The sequence below is a fragment of the Aspergillus thermomutatus genome (assembly GCF_002237265.1).
Source record: "Aspergillus thermomutatus strain HMR AF 39 chromosome Unknown NODE_127, whole genome shotgun sequence".
NCBI classification, from domain to species: domain Eukaryota; kingdom Fungi; phylum Ascomycota; class Eurotiomycetes; order Eurotiales; family Aspergillaceae; genus Aspergillus; species Aspergillus thermomutatus.
The window spans coordinates 49,487-71,483 of NW_020798176.1; the positions used below are offsets into that span (position 1 = coordinate 49,487).

General features: G+C 48.8%; 6 protein-coding genes across 6 annotated transcripts; 3 read left to right on the forward strand and 3 right to left on the reverse strand.

The window, feature by feature from the left end:
- Positions 1 to 687: 687 nt before the first annotated feature.
- Positions 688 to 2,255, forward strand: CDV56_105763 (uncharacterized protein; the record flags this gene model as incomplete). Its single annotated transcript, XM_026759382.1, has 3 exons — positions 688 to 810; positions 857 to 1,163; positions 1,258 to 2,255. The coding sequence occupies 3 exons, from the start codon at positions 688 to 690 to the stop codon at positions 2,253 to 2,255; spliced, it is 1,428 nt and encodes a 475-aa protein (XP_026613456.1).
- Positions 2,256 to 2,467: 212 nt separating this feature from the next.
- pgxB (putative extracellular exo-polygalacturonase) lies at positions 2,468 to 4,049 on the reverse strand (the record flags this gene model as incomplete). The annotated part of the gene is made up of 5 exons (XM_026759514.1): positions 2,468 to 2,905; positions 2,955 to 3,200; positions 3,255 to 3,428; positions 3,487 to 3,654; positions 3,711 to 4,049. The coding sequence occupies 5 exons, from the start codon at positions 4,047 to 4,049 to the stop codon at positions 2,468 to 2,470; spliced, it is 1,365 nt and encodes a 454-aa protein (XP_026613457.1).
- A 1,194-nt stretch (positions 4,050 to 5,243) lies between these two features.
- On the reverse strand, positions 5,244 to 10,389 carry CDV56_106083 (putative C6 transcription factor; the record flags this gene model as incomplete). Its single annotated transcript, XM_026759702.1, has 11 exons — positions 5,244 to 5,327; positions 5,378 to 5,473; positions 5,557 to 7,152; positions 7,205 to 7,629; positions 7,721 to 7,901; positions 8,559 to 8,663; positions 8,713 to 9,055; positions 9,130 to 9,259; positions 9,328 to 9,465; positions 9,587 to 10,186; positions 10,332 to 10,389. The coding sequence occupies 11 exons, from the start codon at positions 10,387 to 10,389 to the stop codon at positions 5,244 to 5,246; spliced, it is 3,756 nt and encodes a 1,251-aa protein (XP_026613458.1).
- Positions 10,390 to 14,802: 4,413 nt separating this feature from the next.
- CDV56_106687 (putative chromate ion transporter) lies at positions 14,803 to 16,590 on the forward strand (the record flags this gene model as incomplete). The annotated part of the gene is made up of 4 exons (XM_026760306.1): positions 14,803 to 15,048; positions 15,106 to 15,227; positions 15,309 to 15,886; positions 15,962 to 16,590. The coding sequence occupies 4 exons, from the start codon at positions 14,803 to 14,805 to the stop codon at positions 16,588 to 16,590; spliced, it is 1,575 nt and encodes a 524-aa protein (XP_026613459.1).
- Positions 16,591 to 19,075: 2,485 nt separating this feature from the next.
- CDV56_106914 (uncharacterized protein) lies at positions 19,076 to 19,582 on the forward strand (the record flags this gene model as incomplete). The annotated part of the gene is made up of 2 exons (XM_026760533.1): positions 19,076 to 19,441; positions 19,511 to 19,582. The coding sequence occupies 2 exons, from the start codon at positions 19,076 to 19,078 to the stop codon at positions 19,580 to 19,582; spliced, it is 438 nt and encodes a 145-aa protein (XP_026613460.1).
- A 961-nt stretch (positions 19,583 to 20,543) lies between these two features.
- On the reverse strand, positions 20,544 to 21,781 carry GNT1 (glycosyltransferase family 8 protein; the record flags this gene model as incomplete). The annotated part of the gene is made up of 2 exons (XM_026760616.1): positions 20,544 to 21,229; positions 21,310 to 21,781. The coding sequence occupies 2 exons, from the start codon at positions 21,779 to 21,781 to the stop codon at positions 20,544 to 20,546; spliced, it is 1,158 nt and encodes a 385-aa protein (XP_026613461.1).
- Positions 21,782 to 21,997: the final 216 nt, after the last annotated feature.

Consider the following 21,997-nt stretch of genomic DNA (forward strand, 5'->3'; position numbering starts at 1 on the left):
CCCTTGAACCAGAATCTGGGATAAAAATTTGACGACGCACACACAACGTAGTGGGAAGGCCACAGTTTTATATCATCAGCAAGCGACATACTTGCAATTAACCCCCAAGGTTCATCTGTATGGGGCTCTTTACGCCTTCACCACTAATCAAAGAGCTATTACTGGCTGCGTGGTTGAAGCAATAGCATAAGTCTATTTGACCAGAGAACTCCCAAGGTACCTGGTTGGGCCCAAGGTCCTCACGCACTCTGGAGATGCAAAACTGGCTGAAATCTGATTCGATGATCCATGCATCAGTAAGATTATTGTCCTTAGATCTCTGAATGCTTGAATGATGGTTCGGTATCTCTGATCTCCACTCCTTTGATGTATTTTTGTTCAATATTTCATTATTGGACGAAATCACATTCACGCCTTCAAGATAAGCATGCACCTCAAGATGGAATTGAGATTCTCACGTTCTTCTTCGCATGATTTTACTTTTTCTGGCTACTCAAGCAGAATATTATTTGTTCCGAAATGATCTATCTACTATCTGTCATCAAGGGGGACAGGGGTCAGTAACACGACAGGGAAATGAGCAAATCCCCTCCTTCTCCCATCCCACCTTTGCTTCTCACTTCCCAAAAGTGTAATGAAGCCACCGCAACATTTCTCATTGAATCCGTCAAATCTACTTAGGGCAGAATGGTCATTCGAGAGTCACCCTTCACTGCGAGATTTGATGAGCGCGTGCGGTCTGAACTCCGCAAATGGGAGGTTCCTGGATTGACCGTGGCCATTGTGCATGGCTCCTCCATCTTCACCAAGGTCGGTATATCATCCATGCTGTTTGAGCTTTTAGTGATATATGCAGGCCTATGGAATTTCTGAATTCCCTGACAAGCCCGTGACCACAAATTCGCTCTTTTCCACCTGCAGCACCACAAAGGCTTTCACAGCCGCGGTTGCCTCTCTCATCATCGAGGATAGCAAAAGCTCGGACCGACCAGTCGACTGGGATACGCCCCTGACGTCATTAATTCGGGATGATTTTGTCCTGGCGGATGAGCAAGCTACTCTGCAGACTACCCTAGAAGATGCCTTGTCGCACCGATCAGGCCTTGGAATGAATTGGGGTGCCATGCGGTGGGCACACAAGGACGAAAACGTTACGCGAAGCCGTGCGCAAGATACGTCATCTCCCCATGGCGTTTCCCCCACGAACGACCTTCAGCTACTGCAATCATATGTATCTGGCTGTATCGCATGCCATAGAGCAGTACACGGGTCGAGACCTCGGATCCTTGCTGAAGGACCGCATCTGGAAACCTCTAGGTATGCGTGATACGTACTTCTCCGTCCACGAGGCCCAAGCATGTCCCTCGGCGAGCTCGAGGTTGGTTCGGGGATACACATGGGATGCAGATGCCCACACCCAGATACCGGAGCCTTATATGGACTATGCTCCCACGACCGGCTGCGGAGCCATGGTCAGCTCGGTGGAAGATTACGCACTCTGGGTCCGCGCATTGATTCAATCCAAGATGACGACAAGAGATGCGCTCCTGTTCCCTCGGATAACCCTCCCGGCCTTTGAGGAAGGGGTGCATCCGCCCGCACCGTATCACCTATACGCGCTGGGTTGGTTCGTCGAGAGCTACCGCGGCGAACCACTGTACTGGCACACCGGTTCGTGGCCAGGATGCGGGATCCTGGTGGGTTTCATTCCCGGGAAAGAGTTCGGGTTCATCATGATGGGCAATGCCATGGATGCGCGATTTGCCGCCGCATCGCTGTACATGTATCTTTTAGACATGATGTTGGGGATCCCGCCTGACCAGGCGGGAGAGTACAGTAGACAGATCGAGCAGCTTGTGAGGGAAAGACGAAAACGAAGCATCAAGACGATGAAAGAGGCCAAGCGGAGACTATACCCCAGCTTGCCGTCGCAACCTCTTCCGCCCTCTTTGTCGCTGGAGCTATATGCTGGGGTCTACGCGCATCCAGGCTACGGCTCATTTGAATTGCTTCTTGACGAGGATCGAAAGCTATACGCGGATCTTCCTGATCGAGCGATCGTCACCCGTCTGGAGTTGGAGCATGCCAGTGGGGATTTCTTCGTTGGAAAGTTATACTCCCCGGGCGGAGGAGGAGATGGCGTGACGTTCTTTCAGGTTGAGTTCTCTATCGATTCTCGGGCACAAGTGGAAAGAGTTGGGTTGGACTTGGAGCCGGAATTACGAGGCGACAAGATATGGTTCGACAGGGCATGACGGTCTCTGCTCTCAGATTCACCTGACCTTCCTTTTTCGAGTTTCAGTATTCCTCGCACTGGAGAAGCACTTCCTACTGCTGCAAAGTACCTGGGGTAACATTCCGGCCATTATCCATGTCGCGATACGCTAATCATCACATTCTTGGTGGAGAGTCGAACAGCATGAACTGAACTCAGTTTTTTCTATGCACTACTTACATCTGCAAGCACTCATGCCTTGTATTTCAAGTTTCTGGCCAAACCAACCGAGCGCTTAGTCGTCGTCGAATTAGTCGACGACTGGCATTCAACTCCAATGTCCCCCTGAATTCCATCACAGATGATTACTGGCGGGCTACCCGCAGGACTGGTGAGGTCAATGTTCTCAAGATGGATCCCAGAACACACCGCATTAGGCGAGCAGGTCAGATCAGCCACGACCTTGCCCTCTTTCCCAGAGGAGGTTCCATAGATATTTTCAAAGACAATGTTTGTGAAATTCACGCTGGAAGGGTAGGCGGCACACTCCGTAGCGTTAATGTTGAAGTAGCACTGATCCAGGACGATAGGATTGTCAGTGTTCTCGATGTGGATGTTCTTGTAAGTGACGTTGTTGATCCGGCCATAGCCAACGTTGGGACCAGCCCATGCCTTGAGACGAGCACCATTCTAATAGAATTAGACATTGACCCCCAAAAAAGGGGGGATCATTCCTTACTTGACCGTTCAGCAGGGTCACATTCTCAATCCAAGCATTCTCGATGATATCCATGACTCCAGGGTACTGGCCGATACTCCCCATCGAGACTCCGTGAGTGCCATTGCACCATAAATTCTGTACGAAGATGTTGGTAGTGTTGGGCTTGGGTGAGAAGCAATCGTCACCAATATCGACCCGAGTGTTGGTGACGGTCAGTCCGTCGACGTTAAGCGTGTCGAAGCCGTCGGTGTTCTTGGGGAGCGCCTATTTGACTACAGTTAATTTTTCCTCCGCTTCCACAGGTAAAAGGAAACTCACCGATGCATTAGTCGAATAGGCATGAATAAAAACGTTGTCGAACGAGACGTCCTTGGTGCGAACGAAAAAGTTGGTCCAGCAGGGAGAGTTGAGCTGCGTAATGCCTTCGACCGAGACTCGGGTGGCGTTCTCAGTCAAGAAGAGGATGGGCCGATAGTACTTGTTGTTGGGATCCTAGACCCGTCAGTACAACTCTGTGCAGAAGGATTGACAAGCTTTTAGGCTTTCTTACCAGAATCTCTGCTCCAGCAAACTCGTTGTACCAGCGCTGTCCGTTGCCGTTCAGGACACCGGATCCGAAGATCTTGATGTCCTGACCACCCCAACGCCAGAAGGTGATGGATTTCTGGAAGTCATAATAGAAATTGTTTGCTTGCCAGTAGGGCACGTCATCGGTGAACTTTCTATGGTATTAGCACAAGCTAGGGCTGCGTGTGGGACCTCGGGCTAAAATACCTTGAGTTCTCCGTCCAATTGAACCTCGATATCATTCAAGAAGGTCAGATCGAGCTTTTTGCCGATGATATAGGTCTTCCCCTTCTGCAGCAACAGCTTTCCACCACGGTTGGCCCTCTTGATACCCCAAAGGAAGTCGGCCGAGATATCGTCCGTATCATTGCGAGAGGGACGGATGGTCACTGTGCGACGGTTGGGGTGCTTGTGATGGTGAGCCCCAACCTTCTTCAAGGTCACCGCGTCATTAGCAGGGATGACTCTTGCGCCAGGGATGAGGCCATCTACTGCAATCGAGCTGACGGTGCTCGCAAAGAGCGCTGCAAGAGCGAGAAACTTCATGGTGAGCTAGGTGTCTCGGTACAAGATACGTATAAATACAACTAGAGACAGGCCAATTGAGCTGGCAGTCGCACTCCGATGCCCATGCTGTCCATCTTATAGCAGGGACTTCCACAAAGTTGCCAAGCGCATTGGGCCTCTGCCAATTTTCCCCAGTGCTTGGCTATCCCCGGATTATGAGCTGGAGGGACTCCCCGTCGGACGCGAGAATGGAGTTTCTCCGCCTGTAGAATGCGTCCATGACGACGATCAGAGCGAAGACGTTTGATACTTCTCCGCATTATGCGGGGACACTCATTCAAAACAAGCTAATTGCTTCAAGGATCGAGCACCCGTGTTCTGCGCGATAATTCCTCCGCTAGGGTATTTGGATTGAGCGGAAAACTTCCACCAATGAAGGTGCACATGTGCATAAAACAAGCATTGCACGAGGATGACTAATTTTATGACTAGCACAACGCGTCCCTGTCCCTCTGTTTCGTGTTTCGCGTTTTCCAGGCCGCCACAGCATCTCCTGAATCCTGATATTCTCAACATTAGTACGGATACGGAGACGGAGAACAGCAGATAATACCATTGAATGACGTCGCAATCTCTGACGCCGCGGTGGCGGCTGCGATGGCGTATGCCATGCATACACCAAACGCCTTTCTGCTGGGATATATGATTCACAAGCGACAACAGAGGGAGAGAGAAAGAAAGAGATGTAGACGGCACAAACAGCGTGTTCGTCGCCAGCGTGAAGCACAGGAGAAGAATGATGCGCCGAAGCCGGAGCCGAGTGTCGAAGAACAACTAGACTGGTGGGGATTCAACCTCCGGTATGGTGTACAGCTGTACGATATTTCATTGTTCACCATGATAATCATCAATACTGATGAAGAAGGTTTCTTTGTGATGAATTTACGACATAGCTCAAGAGCCCTGGTTGGAAAATGAGGCAAGATATGCAGAAATTGATGGTGTGAGGAAGCTGCTGGGGCCTAGGATTGCCCACTTTTATTCTCGCGATCGGCGCACATGTGGCTTCCCCAGCCGAGATGACTGATCGCGATCACAGGCGAAGAAGGCTCTGTTTCGTCTATACATGGAATCTAACCGAGAGGTCTTTATACATTAAGCTAGTTAGAGATTTGCCCGTCGAAGATCGCAACTCCGTATTTCATGAACGCCTCCCTCATGCACGCTAGTTGCTTAATACCCTGAGAAGAAATCGTTATTCCAAACTTCCAAAGCTCCATAGTCGGTCATGTCAAAAAGGTTTCCAAAGTCCAGGGGCTAGCTGGTCAGCTTCTGTTCATACAGTGATCTGCCAGACAAAGACTTACCGAAATGTCCTCCATGGAGCTAGGAACGAAAGACATAGGATCAAAGGGCAGGTCAAGCGGCGTACCGGCAGTGAGCCCGGGTGTTGAAATACTGGCCTAGTTGTGAATTAGCGAATATCCGCTGTTATGAAGCTGCAATCACTCACATCCTTTGGGCTGTTTCCATCTTGCCTACGTACGTCAGCCCAAGGCACCCCCCTCATCAGTAAATGGCAGTCTCTGATGGCGTTTGTACCAGCTTGATCCATAGTCCTGAAGGAATCCTCCCCTTTCAAGCGCGCCTTGACAGATGCAAGCGTGATAGTCAGGAAGAGGTATGGCTTGCAACCCCTTCCTCCTGGTGCAATGCGACTGCCAAAGACTTTGATGGTGTTTTCAACGGCACGTACCATGACCGCTTGCTTGGATTCTGCCATCTCGTTGAGAGAGCTCAAGACGCTACTTTGGCCGGGGAGCATGGACTTTGACCGCGAAAGCTCATCAGCCTGCAGAACTAGCTCCACACACACCATTATCGCCGCATGGAATAGCTCTTCACGGAACATTCCGCCGGTCAAATGTCCAAGATGAGGATGGGGCTGTGCTTCGGGAACGTCGCCAAGAGGGGGCTCCAGCAGGGAGAGCATATCCAGCGCTGAGTCGAGGCAAATCTTTCGTGAGTAGGAGAATTTGGGAGTCTGCATGATACTGAGACAAAAAGGGCGATGGAGGACTAGCAGATGTCTGCGTATTAGGAAAATGAAATACGACTTGGTGAATGCGGGATTCTCAACGCCGGGTATATGCAACAGAGATCCGTCGCTCGGGAACAAATCCAGAGCATCATGCAGAGATTGCATGAGCTCCTTGCTCAAGCGCAGAGCTTCGTCATACGAGAGTGTGAATCTCAGGCGGTTGACGAGCTTTGCTATGTGTACTCGTACGGGCAATGAACGCGAAAGCAGAACCTGAAAGCTGCTCCGAGTCAGGATGCCGGGATCTTTGGGAGGCGGATCTTCTGTCATGCTTTCGACCAGATCTGCGTCATCGTAGTTGGATGGTGGATCACAATCGTACTCCTCCAGGTCAATCGTCGGCGGCATCCCTCCATCCATCGACGACTGTAGGTCTAACTCCTGTATGGTAGCCCACAAACGACGGCGCATTTCTGCCCAGAATCTGGACAGCTTCTGGAAGCGCAATGGGTTACGGTGTAAGCCCATGGTCATGGCTGATCGTATCAGCGAGCCAGATGATACCCAAATGCTATCCCCATCAAAAGCGTTCGCTTGGCGCGCAATCAACGACAGACAATGGACTTGCAACATGTTAAAGTTGGTGTTTCGAGTCGCAAATGACGTGACGCTCCATATCTGGACAGCTTCAATCCAATGTATTGCAGTACTCGAAAGTGAATCCTTGCCGTTGATCTTTGTTGTTGGACTGTAAAAGCAACTGCTAGCGGCCATCAGAAGCAAAAGCTTGGCCAAGAAAACCATATCAGGATTCTCGGGTGCAGTCCAGTAATCTTCGTACTGCTTGAGAAACGTTGGTATATGCAAGATGCGATATGTCGTTTCGAAATTGGACAAGTACAACTGGACTAGCTCATCAGCAACTCGGCGAGGAGGAAGCAGGTCCACAAGAGAAGAAGCCTGCTCACGACGCGCACGTTGCTGCTGTTCTTGTCTTTCCTTGAGCCACATTTCTTTCTTGAATTGTCTCAGAGATCCGTACTCGGAATCTTTCTTATGCCTGGATTTGCGTTGCCTCAAGAATTCACCAACATCCCGGAACTACAAAGAACTTAGCCCGAAGGAGTACACCAAGCGACAGGATGCTACTTACGAATGACAGGGACGACGCAGAGTGCGAGCGACCACAGTACGTAGTGTTAGTTTTTTTCCCCCGAAAAGACGCCCATGGGAGAGACCTGATGTCTTCGCTGAGATAGTGTTCGTCTCCCATTGTACGAGGTCCCGATTCCGAGACGATCGACGGTTCGGCCCCAAGGGTCTCTGGAGTTTGAATCGAGCTGGCCTTTGCCAGTGCATTTTCCAATGTTAGTACTCGGTTGCGCAGCTCCTGCATCTCATCAGAGCGATTTTTAGGCTTCGCAACCCTGGTTGGAAACGGTTGGTGCTTGGAGTCGAAGACATAGACACCACTATAAACTGGACTACCGCGATCTGTGGACGCCCGAGCACGGTCACTGACAGTCGTGTCTTGATCTCCAGCGCGTCGGACGCTTGATAGAGAGCCAGCCTGAGGTCCTACATAGATACACTGGTCTGGAGTCTTGGACTTGATGCATTGGCTGCATGGCAATGCTCGATCACATTTGAGCTTTCGCCGTCTGCACACGGTGCATGATAATGGCGGTCTGCGCCGACGTGCTGCGGATTTGGGCGATGATCCTGAGTGCTCCATAGGAGACGGCAACTCCTGGTCGTCGTCCATCTTTGAAGGGCGTGGCAATGAGTACTTGATCCCATGTGGGAATTTTCCCAGCGATGCTCAGCTCGGGAGGGCCATTCAACAGCCGCTGATGTTAGAATTAAGTGGTAATGGTCGAACAGTCATGGAGACAGGACCCATCCAGGGCTTATCTGATCGACTCTGTATCCATAAAGATGACTCAGACTGACCAGATTTGATGATCATTGCTTGTAATAATGCTGCATGCGAAGGAAATCGGCGATTTTCGTTGCTGGGTCTCGGCGTTACTAAATACAGTAGTTCCCGGGAGTCGGAGTTGACTTCGGACATGCCGATTATAGTAATAAAATCCGTCTTCGGACTTTCAGGCTCAGCACTGTCGGCGCTGAATGGAAATCGATCATTGCATAGCGGTTAGTATGACATTGTTTGTCCTGAGTGCGAAAATGTTCCCTCTTCGACCAGTCAACCCCTATTTAATAGATTATTCAAGCAATCCAGCTACAGGAGTCCAGCTGGCCTTTACTCCTCGTAGTATGCACAGGCAGCGAGAGTGGATTCAGTATCACTTTCAAGACAATGTTCCATTACTATACTGTGTTTCGCTATAGAATGCTATGTCGGAAATGACAAAACCTGGAAAGATGTCAATTCTGACAAGGGCTGCTCGCAGAAACGGTCAATTGCAAATAAATTTAATTGACAGAAAGACCGTGAATCCCCTCTGCCCTCAACGGCACAAGGGCTTCATCACCGAGCGCACATAAACCAGTGCGTAGACCATGAGGTAATTCGAGATGACAAATGCCGTGAATATACCCAAATAAGGCCAGATCTTTGACTCGTCTAGACCAATCTCTGAGAGATACTGATGAAGTCAGCAACCTTTCCTTACATTCCAATAAATCAAGACTCACATCATCACCCCGGCTATACTTGCAGTATCCGCAATTGCCACGACCATCTGGATTTGAGAGATAACCGCTGCCGGTACTGGACAACCAGGGCATCGCATACTCGCCGCATGTCATGTTGAGTGGGCTCTCGAAAATAGCCAATTCATCTTGACTGCAGATCACGGGCATACCACGTAGAACAGACGTCAATACGCCTCCTATCCAGTAGGTGAATGGGGTGAGATAGTACATCGTGTACTTCCAGAACACAGGCATGTTCTTGTGTGGCTGTAAGATACCATTGAACAGCTCGCACATGATGATGAAAAATGGCATAAGAGTAGCAGCCACCATTGAATCCGCGCTAGATAGTTGTCAGACGGCCCGTACCTCTTTTGTCTCCCGCTTCCAGAGGGTAAACTGATCCGAGACACTTACCTTAATGCAGCAATCCACTGACCCCAGGACGTGGCGAAAAGGAAGAAAAGGAAGAACATCAAGAACGTATAAGCAGCTGCGAACCCCAGAGGAAGACCGACGAGGAAGTAATACAACACGTAGAATACCACTCCGCTGATTATCGCGTATGGTATTTCCGAGATTATCTGCACGGTGCAAAATGCAACCCAGGAATACACTCCACTGGGTCCCGGGCTTTCCAGAGATCACGGTTCAAAATGAATCGCATCGAGATTGCATTGATGAATTCTGGCACCAGCATCAGAACCAGAAAACAGGAGAATGCTTTCGATTGCAGGTCTGTAGAGCTGTTTCCTATTTGCAAATACGTCAATCCATTAATCAGCGCGTGGAAGAACGATGCGTATAGCCGCGAATAAGGGTATTCAGGACTCCGCCAGTACTGCCGAAGCGTGCGCTGTGTCAGAAGGCTGACCTGACAATACAGGGGCGGCATAGAATGAGTGCGCTTCCGCACATTGGTAACCCAGATTCTCGAAGTACCCTTTCGCTTCATACGCTGGACCCTGGTAGAGCATTCGCCCTTCGTCAATGAGCAGAACCTTATCAACCAGATCAAAAATGGCGTCAGAAGCTTGGTACAGGGTCAGTAGGGTTGCCTTTCCGCATGTGTCAGTCATAATCCGAAGACTGCGGACGTAGTCCAGCGCCGACGAAGCATCTAGGCCTCTAGTAGAATTATCCCAGCACATAACTGAGGAATCGGTTGCAAGGGATTCAATGATAGAAATCCGTTTTCGTTCTCCTCCAGACACACCACGGATATACTCATTTCCCACGAGGGTCTTCATGGTATGGGACATACCGAAAACCCTGCCGTAGATCTCGAGATATCGTGGGATTCGCTCTTGATACCTTTTGGGCGTCTTGCTTTGAAGAGCAAATTCCAATGTTTGCTGGACGTTGAGAGTGGGAAAATGCACATCGTCCTCCGGCACATAGATCACCTCGCCCCGGTAGTACTTCCTGACATCCTCCAAAGTCATGCCTGAGTAATCGATATTCCCGGTCACCCCTAGGAAAGAAGAATGGTAGCCAGCGACTGTTCGAAGAAATGTTGAACACCCAGCTCCCGGTCTGCCTAAAAATCTAAGGGGAAGTTAGGCTATCCTTTCAATCTTCCTGATACATATGCAAGCAACAAGGGTGTAAACGCTTACAGCATGATTTCTCCGGTCCGAGCGACTCCAGAAAAATCTCGAATGAGAGGACGTCCATCTTGTGGCTTTCTAGGCGAAAACAGGGGCTGGATTGTCCATTCATAGACATCTCGCAGTGTTAGTGTACGCCACAGAGCTATTCCTAGTGTCTTCACAGCCGGGTGAGTTTCGCCAGCTCCCCATGTTGTTATTGACTGGAAGCAGACACCAAGGCTCGACTTTTGCTTTCCAGCTCGAATTTCTCCTTCCAAGAAGTTGTCGAATGAGGAATGGGGCTCGGGATATTGACCAACTTCGTGATGACTCCGTTCTGTCAAGGTGCGATGAATCTCGGCAATGGCATCCTCATCCTCTCGTGATGAATCAACCTGAGATCTCAAAGTCAAATCCGTTTGAGTCCCTACTCCGTGAGAGGGGTCAATCGGTGCAACACCAAGGTGTTGTGGAAGGTGGGCTGGCATGCCGGACAATCTTTCTGGAGCTTAACACCCCTATCGTTGCAAGAAAAACTTCTCCCTCTGATCGTGGAGCAAAGCCATTCTCAAAATGGAAAAATACCATTTATATTCATCGTATGTCATCGAGACAATGGCAAGAGGACACTCATGTGGCCCTATGCCTCCCAAAGAGGAAGCCAAGCCTCGATATACCAGAGATATGACATCTCATCGCTATGGATTCAACAACAGATTTATGCCTTGGCATAGTAGTAGCTGGGGCTATTGCAAGGCAATCAAATCCCTTATTGGCTGGATCATCTACAAAAAGACAGAGACAGTCCTCCTTTTGTATCTTGCTGTCCATTCTGGGCAGCTCGGCTGAGAAAAATCCGAGAAAAATCAAACTGCTGGATAGGCTTTCTCGAGTCCACCAAAGTGCACTACAAGTCAGATTGTTATACAGAGGAAAAGTAAGGTAACAATGTGGATAACAGTGGCTACCAAAAAGGCAGCCAAGATGAGAGAGGCCATATCTTGGAACGCGGTTCAGGTTGGCGTGGAACTCGCCGCACGCGCTGTCCCCACTGTCCCGTTGAAATCAGGGCTCGATTCTCAGGTCTCAGCGCTAAGGCTGCGACGTTCGGAATCAAAAGATCCAGAATGATGAATCATAAATATGACCCTTGGTGATAATTTTTGATTCAGGAACACATGCTGGAGTCGGGCAAATTCTTCGTCGGACCCCGCGGAACCCGCACACCGCATATGAACATATTTTCGAAAGTATCCTTCGAGAGGGACATCATTAAGCTTATCAATTTCATTGAAGGACGCATTCTACAGTGCTTTTGTATAAGTCTTTAATAGAGGCACCAGTGTATATGGGATGAGATTCCCTTCCCGTCCTAAGGCCAGTTCAGTCTGCTTAGACAACTTACAAAGCAAATGTCAACACTGAATTCCCACGCAAAAGCACAAACAAAATCAACAACCTGCAATATCTTTGCAGTGCTTTGACGATTTTTGCAAAGTACAATTTGCCCTCGTGACTTCCTTTTGTTTCAATCGTAAGGCTCATCGATCCCAGATCCGCGGAGCTCAGAGAAGTCCTTCCTCATATAAAGCCCATTCTTCGCACCTTACATTAAAGTCGAAGTATGCCTCGCGAACTATTTTCCTTAGTTGCCTGCAGGCTCTTCTGAATGCGGACCGATACAGGATGTTTGCATGTACATCTTCATCGCTATCAAATCTTTCCGAGAGACCGAACATTCCATTCGGCGGTGATGACAGAGGCTGTAAGACGACCAACTCGAGAGAATCTAGGCTGTCGAAGCTGCGTCTTGTCAAATTTGTCAACAATCTTGCCACAGGGTGTTCACAGGCACGAATGACCAGATGTTTCAGTGAGTCGGGCAATTCTGGGTTGTCGGTCAAGAAGCACTGTTCGACCTCTAGGTGCTGGAGACTTGTAAAAAAGGCGAATGACTCAATCTTCGGATAATCGTCCCAGCGTAGCGCCCAATGGTATAATTTAAGATCAACAATGATAAATTCAAGGGTTTCCCTCTGTGAATTGAGGATGGCAGCGAGTTCTGGAGGTTCAACAAGATTTTGAGTATCAGAATCAATCTCGTAGATCAATGTTTTGAGACCCTTGCATGCGTAGATGAGAGTTGTCAGAAGGTTCGTATTTAAACAAGTCCAAGTGAGAGAGACTGAAGCAATGTTGAGGGATTGCAACGGGGGCATGAAGCCTGAATCACCAGCGCCCCGTACATCAAGGAGGGAAAGGGACAAATGTTCAAGGCGCGACGAACTCAAGAAGAAGGATAAAGTGTCTGCCTGAACGATATTCATCTGCCCCTGGCTTCCTCCAATATCCAGGCTCCTCAATTTAGACAGATACGGAGAAACTAAATCCTTTTGCATCGAAGGCATATACAAAGATCTCAGATCCTTCAAGTCTTTTTCTCCTAGCGTCATATCAAGATGTTCAAGGTTCGGTGTGCGAGTGCACAGTAGTACAATCAAAGGAGTCACTTTTGCCCTCACTATAGATGAGAGAAATACCGCCTTGTTGTTCACGCGAAGACCTTGAATCGCATCAGCTAGTAGAGCTATGGTCTCTGGTGTGAGTGTTTTCGACCATCTTTCGGGCTCCCGGGATTCCCAGGTCGAGGTGTCTATGATTATCTGACGGACGCATGATCCAAGATCGGGTCGAGAAAGAAGAGTTCGAGTGAAGCCTAGTAGAGAACACAGACCATCTCTGCTGCCGCTGGTCTTGTGACAACAATGACAATGAAGTCCATTCAGGTATGTTTTGAAAAGTATCGGCTGAGCCAGCGCGTAGAGATGACGGGACGTGAGGCAGAGGGAGAGAAGGACTGGCCAGTGTTCGGCTGACTCGAAGAATTCGATGATGAAGAGGAGAATTTCTGTAGGTAAATCCAGACGACCTCCCATTGTGATTGAAAGACGGCAAGACGCGCCGACTGAGTGGAGGGAGATAGGAGCAGGTGTGGGAACAAAGTGGTTGTTGGTGATGAGAAATGGATGTTGGGGGTCGCGCATGTGCTCGCTGCATCCTGGTCCCAGCCAGAAGCTCTACATCCTGCGTCATGCCTCGAGGGTGCCTGAGCCAGTAGGTTAATCCGCACAGCTTTTTCATCTCTTCCGCTGGAATCTTCCTCTTCTGAAACTGTCTTCCTCTCCTATGTAAGCATATTACTGCACAACATAGCCATTTTAGATGCAGGACACTGTATGGTCATGCAACCTTCAAGGTATGGTAGACTTATCATGCTGCAATCTGGGTGACCAACAGGTTCTGAAGACTCAGAGTATGCAATCTTGCACCGTATTGCCTCCTATCCCCGTCACTCATTCTCTGGCTTCTCCGGTTCTATTTGGTTCTGCTTGGATGCCCCCTCTCAAAGAGACAAACGGGTTTTATACACGATGCATCGAAAGAACAGAGCTGACTTTACCTTTCACAATAGATGTACTTGAGGCCGTTTGCGTCAATATGTATGCACAACAACCGATATTGAATGTTCTACACCGAGCTCCTTTCGTCGGAGCATTTGGAAATCACAGTGTCTCGTCCAACGAAGGTTGCAGTGATAGTGTCCCTTACTTGCCACATCTTCATTACTGCAAACCTGGTACTGTTGTGCAGATATCATCTTGTGGGATGCGTCGAACTCTGAGTGTTGACATATAAGCCTTCTATAGCAGGAGGTGGCGCAGAAGCTTGATCAGACCCAGCAGAAATGAACAAGCTCAGGTACTTTGTTCTCTGCTCAAGAGTTTCAGTATTCCAGGCGTCCGTATCAACATGCTTAGAGCAAAGAAATTGTGAAGAAAGATACTGCCTGGGCCATCCGAGGACGGATCAGTCCAACTAGTTCAATTGCCTATTGTGCTTACTCTTGAGCACGGGAGCACAAGTTTTTCCCATCCAACTTTGCTGTAAAAACTGATGCCCGACTTTCTGGGGGCTTGGAGACTATATCTGGAGCTGAGCAACTGGCGCGCTGACAATCGGGTTGGACATGGTCCATTCCACATAGGTCTCCCTTCGAAACTTCCTGCATCATCCAGATAACCACAGGTGAGCATGTCTGATAAGAGCTGTAGAATACAGCAGAAGACTATTCATGACTAATATTGAGTTAACAGAATGGCGCATAGTGCATTGCAGAACATTAAAGATGCGCAAATATCTTAGCCTGGTGTCACAGTCAAATGCTACACAAACAGTCAGAGAAAAAAGAGCTTAAATTAGAGTTTACACATTTTCTGGTTCAGGTATTTTGGCACTTTTGCCAAGCGACGTGACAGATTCCTCTCTTATGAATGGCCAGTTTTCTCAGCTGCCAAGCGTCACATCATATGGGGTAAATATGGCCTGTGAATTGATTGTTAAAAGGAGGAGAGACTGCCGCGATATCAGTCTTTCTGTCTATGCTCCATTACCCTGAATACTCAACACGTCGCTGGTTTGGAACCAGCGAAGAACAAGGATGCAGCTGCCGCCGCCATTCTCCCGCTACCTTTCTTCGCTCCGCGCCCTGAACCAGCCCGTACAAGAGAGGGCGGCTTCTGAGCAACGTAAAAAAGGTCTTTCTAGCCGATTGAGCGATGTGTTCCTACGAACATGGCATCTGGGATTTACAGCTTTTGGAGGACCGCCGGTCCATTTTCAGATCTTTCACGAAAAGTTTGTCGAGGGCAAAGGAGGACAGGAGAAATGGGCGGATGAGCAAACAGTCAGTCCTCAATCCAGCGAAGATCGGTACGATAGGCTGATCGGAATGACATTGTAGTACCAAGAACTATTTGCCATCTGTCAAGCTCTTCCCGGCCCTGGAAGCACGAAGATGCTTTTCTGCTTGACTTTATTGCACGCAGGCTTCATTCCAGCTGTATTTGCTTTCCATATATGGAGGTGAGCTCTTGACGTTATTCTATCTTCCATGCATTATTCGAGGCAAGACAAAACGAACGGCGCAGCTAATCTCTACTCTAGTCTTCCCGGAGCAGTTGGCATGTATGCCCTCTCCCTTGGTGTACAAAATATCAATGATGTTCTTCCGGAAATTGCATATGCTCTCCTTTCTGGCCTCAATGCTTCCACCGTGGGGATTATTGCTCTGGCAGCCGTCCAGCTAGCGGAAAAAGCCATAAAGGATAAGCTTACCCGCATCCTAGTTATCTTCGGCGCTTGTGCCGGCCTTTGCTACAATGCTCTTTGGTACTTTCCGCTTCTCATGGTTATTGGTGGTCTGTCAACCGTTGTATGGGACGGATGGATGAGCCAGTATATCCGTAAAACCAGAGCTAAATGGAGACGAAGAAACAGCCACCCCGAAGAGGCAAGGCAGGAAAATGGCGTCCCTAATGAAGTGGAGCTTCAAGAGCAACAAGACAGCCAGATGCGCAGCACTCCTCCTAATCAAGGCACCGTACGCTCACGGAAGACTGGACAGGCAACATCTCTTCCAGAAACTGCTTCCGATGCGCAAACTGAGTCGTTGGAGGTCAGCGCTTCTCAGGATCATATCATCCGGATCCGTGTTGGGATCACGGTCTGTGTTGTCTTCTTTGGTACGTTCCTGCTTTTTCGCTCAAGTCCTCCAGCTTTTCATATCTAGCCATGATTCTTGCTGACCGCCAAATCAGCCTCCTTCATTGCAATCCTGGTGGCAAGAGGGGTCATCAACTACCCACCACTTGCCCTGGACTTGTTTGCCAACATGTATCTGGCCGGAACAATCATCTTCGGAGGAGGTCCCGTCGTGATTCCTCTTCTGCGTTCCTATGTCGTTGATCCTGGCTGGGTATCCGGCAGGGACTTTCTGATTGGCCTGGCTCTTATCCAAGCATTCCCTGGCCCCAACTTCAATTTTGCGGTCTTCCTTGGAGCTCTCGCGCTTCAGAAGTCCCAGTTCCCGACTATATTCGGCGCTTTCCTTGGCTACATCGGCATTTTCCTGCCTGGCATCACGCTGGCAGTTGCTGTGCAGAGTTTTTGGAGAGTGCTCCGTAAGAAAAAGTGGGTTGTCGACTGGCTTAGAGGAGTCAATGCTGCTGCCGTGGGTCTGGTGTTCACTGCTGTATACAGGCTGTGGGAAATTGGATATTTGACACCCAAAGCCAGTAATGGCCAGAGTCTTGCTCTTGAGCCATGGTGGGTCGTTGTTGCAGCGGTTACTTATGCGGAGAATGCTTGGTTCAAGGTGCCTCCAGCGATCGCGATCATTATTGGCGGTATTTTGGGTCTCTGCTGGTATGGTGCTGTTGGTCGTTAGCTCAGCTTTGCCTGAAGATCAAAATGGAATATAGTAGTATAGCGCGAATAGGGATACGAAGGAAGTCGAGAGGGAGGGATAAAAGTAGTGTTCGCGTATACTTTGTTTGACATACAAAGTGAATCATTCCAGTGCAATATTACTCTACGTAATTGAGTATTCTTGGCCACAAGCCTTTGAATTCGCTGTCTGCTCTAATTTTCGAGACAAGGTGATGCATATGGAATCCCAACAAGCAGGGTGAAGCAACGAAAGCAATGGGGTGCAAGATGTTTCATTGAACTCAACCTTGACCTTCGTTCCCGCTCTCATCTCAAATTTTCAAGCTTAGGCCTACATTCAGCGAATGTACTCCGTACGAGCCATCGACATAGTGAATCTCTCAACGGTGTCCTGACTCCTTCGCTCCGTGTTCTCCTCCTCCCTCATGGTGTAACTGAAGCGCGAGTCCCTCGCTGATCTTCTTTGTCACAGCCCTGATTCCTGAATCGACCATATCAGGATCATTCATAGACATCCAGGGGATGTAGCCAGTATTATGACGCAATTCTGCATCGATGAGGTATAAGCCTAGTCCGGGCTGCTTTGACACTCGGGCCACTTGTTGTAGGAGATCGCCCATGTTCTTTAAATGCTTCGCATGTTTTCGCAAGAAGCGCGACTCAACCGCATTTAGTAAGGCGGTATCTTGGCTTTTCTCAGCCAAAGTACACAGCCTTTCCAAGTCCGTGAAAAGCTTTTTCTGGACAGTGAAGGCCTCCCGACAAGGCCCAATAGGCTCGATAGGTGTATCAGGCCATTCAACTTTTGGCGCCTCGATGTTTGTTGGCTTACACCGACCTCCGCGGCTGACAAGATATTTCTCTAGCCATTGCATATCGATCAAGCACTCCCTAGCGCTCCTTTCCCAGAGCCTGATTGGCGAAATGCAGTCAATAATCCAGTATTGCAGGCGACGCTACCAACGTCGAGAGGAATTATTAGGTGACATACATGGCAAATCCATGCAGAGCAACGTTGGCTCGCGAACAGTCTGCTGCGAGCTTTCGAAAAAAGATCCAGCTCGTTAATTCTTCGTGAATATGGCCTCTAATAGACTGCGAAATATAAGCCTTGAGTTTTCAAAAGGAAAATGCAATGATAGAAATCCAGGATCTCTCAGAGTGGACACGCAATTACCTCTTCTAGCTCGTTCGTGAATGTAGATGGCCGTAGCCATCTATCAAGGTCATGGCCCGAGACTTCGGAGATGATCGCCCTAGCTGATTCAGACATGATTTTTGTAGGTGAAGGGGTTTGTCGGTTCTATTCTAGATGCAATACTTCGAGAATGCCCAAAAGCCTGAACATATTCGGAACAAGAGGGTAATGTGGGAAGCATTGCAGTCTTGATATAGGCCCCCCAACGGAAATGCACCTCCGAATCATCATCATGACATATGTTCCACGTATCGTGGGTATATATCATCTATGATACTTGCCGGCTATCATGGTTAGGGATCACGAAAGAGGCTCTAGTGAGGATGGCTCACAACGAAAAGAGTCATCACGATAACGTAACCAATCCGTGAGAATCGCTTGCTGAAGCCCGCTCAATTCAATACCATTCTTTTCCAACCCGAAGAACGGACATTATCTCCATTTGTAGAGAGCAGCAAGAGAAAGAAGGACATGTAGGAATTCGACTCCGGTGTTCCGTTCCAGTGATGCAATAGGTGTGCAAGCATTCGAAACAAAATATACCAAGGCTCGCGTAGAAGTATGGGATTGCCATAAACTTCGCAGGAGCCCCTGGCTGAACTGACCCCCTTTGCTCTATTTCAGTTTTCTTTTAGTGCTGCGATCGAGCCACTTTGGGGTTCAGGGTCAAGCATATAAGATCCCATAGGGCGAAGTCCTTTCAAAACCTGACCTATGAGTATCCTTTAGCTGCACTCTTTGTTTGCTCATTCTTAAGCTTATGATGCATTTCTATCCTGAATCAACTTACTACGTGGATCCAGGAGTTCAAAGTCAATTCAGCACATTCAATCTTGATGCTCGCTTCAGAAACTCAAATGAGCGTAGCTGGATGTTTCCTCTTCGCCTTCCGTCACCAAGATCTGAATCAGTATAGAGCTTGACACCATCAAGTAGACTAGATATCCCTCCCGATATCGAGCAACGGCCATGGTAACGATGTAGCAGTCAATAATGAGCAGTTGTGCGTGAATCCTGAGACCGACCGGTCTGTATGATGTTGAAAACGTATTGCGCTACTATTCCTACTACGCTAGAAATGGTTTAAGACACCTTCTTAGTCGAGTGACTTTAGTATTCGACATATATGACGTCATATCTCCACGAATTGAAATAAAGGCGGTGATGATTGGCAATATCGAACAACCATACGACTTTAATCACCTCTGTGCAATTTTGTGTACCTTCTTGTTCGGAAGCGGCACGACCACATACTGCCTCTGATTGGTGACCTCCAACCGTCAAGATGCTCTACAATGCCCTCATTCGCACCCATCATATCACATCTCGCAAGAAAGTGTCTGCCTTGAAACGAGCAGCTGACACGCACAACTGTTTCGTACTTCTCCGCTCTGGCGGATGTCCAGGGATCATGTATGTTGAATCCCAGGATATGAACTCTGTGGAGTCATGGGTCGATGTGGTGCGAAACCTGCGCTACAAGGATTTCCAGCTTGTTAGCCGACCAGGAGTGGTAACAAGAGATGATCAAACCGAAGACTGGAAGCCAGGCAGCCGTTCTCAGATCTCAGGTATACCAACTTTACCGAACGTGGGACTATCTGAAGTTGAGTCCGTCAAGGAATTTGGAAGTATTATGGAACAGCGAGGTGTTTGGCAGTGGTGGAGAAAGGGAATGGGTTACTTGAGCTGAATGTTGATGATTGATCTCGAGTGATAGATCTTCCGCCCTCAAGGCGCGCAGCTCCCAACTGTTGTTGGACTGCTGTCAGAATATGCGGCCGAAATTTGACCGCGCGTGCCACATGGTTCTTGCAGCCGCATTTTTGCGGTGATATCCTCCTTGCGGCGGGTGGTCACGAATACTCCTGCTCTCGAAGCGTTCTAAGTGCCCTGGCATGCATGACCATTTGGCAGCAGTGCGACTTGAACGTCAATCCTAATAACAACCTCTAGAAACTGTCAAGTCTGCTTACCATGGAGGGACCTCGTCGAATGCTCTGCTTCACATCAACCAGGCAGTCTACTTGTTTGACCTTATATCCACATGGTTTCGACAATACCCCACCCTGGCCGTGCCTAGAGAGCCAGGGACTGTGACTTTTAGCTCACTTCCTAGGGACTGACTGCCCACAATGTAGTCAACAAGAGTCTTACGGCCTCTGCAACTGATATCTCCACAATACTCAAGGCTATTATACTAAACCATGTTAATCCACAAGTTACCATATGCTATCCGACAATTTATGCACTATTTGCAAGGATCCGGTTCCCTCATAGTTTCGGACGGCCTTTTGTGCCACCCGGTCATTTCGAGCAGCCGAGCAAGATTGTCAGTGGTCGTTCTTCGTGACTAGGTTTATAGACACGCATTATCCGAAGTCCTTAGTTAACAGCTTTTGCATTCGCCTTCGTGATTTATTTTTGTTTTGGCCCTTCTTAAAAGTCACAATACAGTCAAATTATCTACAGTATTTATTAGTAGCGGTAACCATCGAATTGACTTCACATAAAAGCACCAAACACCCATTATTTAGAGATATACATTGAACGATGAACAATCTATGTAAGCAAGCAGATTGGCATTGCGCATGCCTGACCCTGAACGCCGTTCCATATGCCGCGAATGGAAATATGATGGCAAGAGAAGTATCCGTAAAAGCCAAGGAGATGGTCCTAGGGAGACCTCTCTATTGGAGGCCAATCGGGGGCAGGATAACTAAGTAGTTTACAAATGTCCTATAGAATCCAGATCAGCAAGATTCTGTTAGAATCATGCAAATTTTTGCGCAAACCTTTCGTCTTTGACGGAAGTCTTGGTAGAGTGACTTCCATACTTCCCGATCACGGCACCCTTTCTCTTGAGGTGTGCCGGGTTTGTAGTCGCACCTGGGTTGAATCTCAGCCAGCAAACTAACCGGCCACATGACCCACGGCTTAGCCAAAGGCCAGTCAGAGAAGTGCACGAGCTTGGCTTCTGCCAAGACCTTGTCAGGATCCCAAGTCTCATAGTCATTTCCAAGGAAATTGCTGTGGTCTTTTTTCCGGAACTCGCCAGTGACTAGGCCGTACTGCCGATGCGGAAGAACCAAGGCCGAATCGGCATAGCGATTATTCAACAGCTCCATATCATATCTATGTGTTGTTTCATTCGAATCAACTCCCACTTGACCGTAGAGAGCTGGCTGAGCACTCTCCATAAGGGCTTTGAATTCGCGATAAGAAGGTTCAATCACGATCAGCAGGGACGATAGTTGCTTTGTATCCGGGAGCGCCCAGTAAGCTCGTGGCATGGCGGCTTTGGCTGGTGGGAGGAAGAAAAGCTCGTCCATCTTCTGGAGAATGGTCACGTCGGAATCAAGGTGTATGACGCGATCGTATTCTGTCTCGCCAAAGGCGAGCAATTTCGCGATACTCTTATCCCAAGATTCGCCAGAGCCTGTGTCGATTGTCATCAAAGTTAGCGCCAGCTCTGCTTTTGGAGAACGACCGAACTGCGACTGTAAACCCCTCACATACCTCCTCCAGCCTGGATCATTTCTGAACTAATAGGTATCAGCAACACCTTATACTTCTCCTTGGCGAGCTGTAGCAACTGGCTGTCCCTGTCACGATCATCTGCAACAAACATATCCCAGTCTTCGGGGTAGAAAAGAACTCTATCCGCTCGGCTACCTAACCGCTCCAGGGCTTCAAACACCATCACGGCGTTACAAAGATATGCGCTCGACGTCGCATACTGACTGTAGGCGTAACGCGACCAATCAACCTTACCATAGTCGATATGCGAGACAGGAGCAGGTGAAGGGGCTTCACGGCGAAACCAAAGTATCAGAAGGATGAAGATCGCGAAGAAAATCCAGGTCCGAATGTGTCTTAGTTGCCGCTTCACAATTGCAAGACATGGCTCGTCGGGGATATCAAAGAAATCCGCTTCTGAGGACCCAGAACCCCTGCGGTAGGGGAGAATGGAAGCCTTTTTGTTTCCCATTGATCATGAATTACCGAATAGTGAGAGCCAGGGGGCCATTCTGGCGTTGTCAACGCACATGGCTCAATTACTGACGCGCAATCACCCGTGACCCATCATGGCCATACTGCGGACTGGACCATTATCCCGGTGCACGTGACGATCCTCCATTAGTATTAGCACCACCCTGCGTCTCAAGGTGTGACTCGAGTCTTTACTTTGTTTATCTCTGTTTCA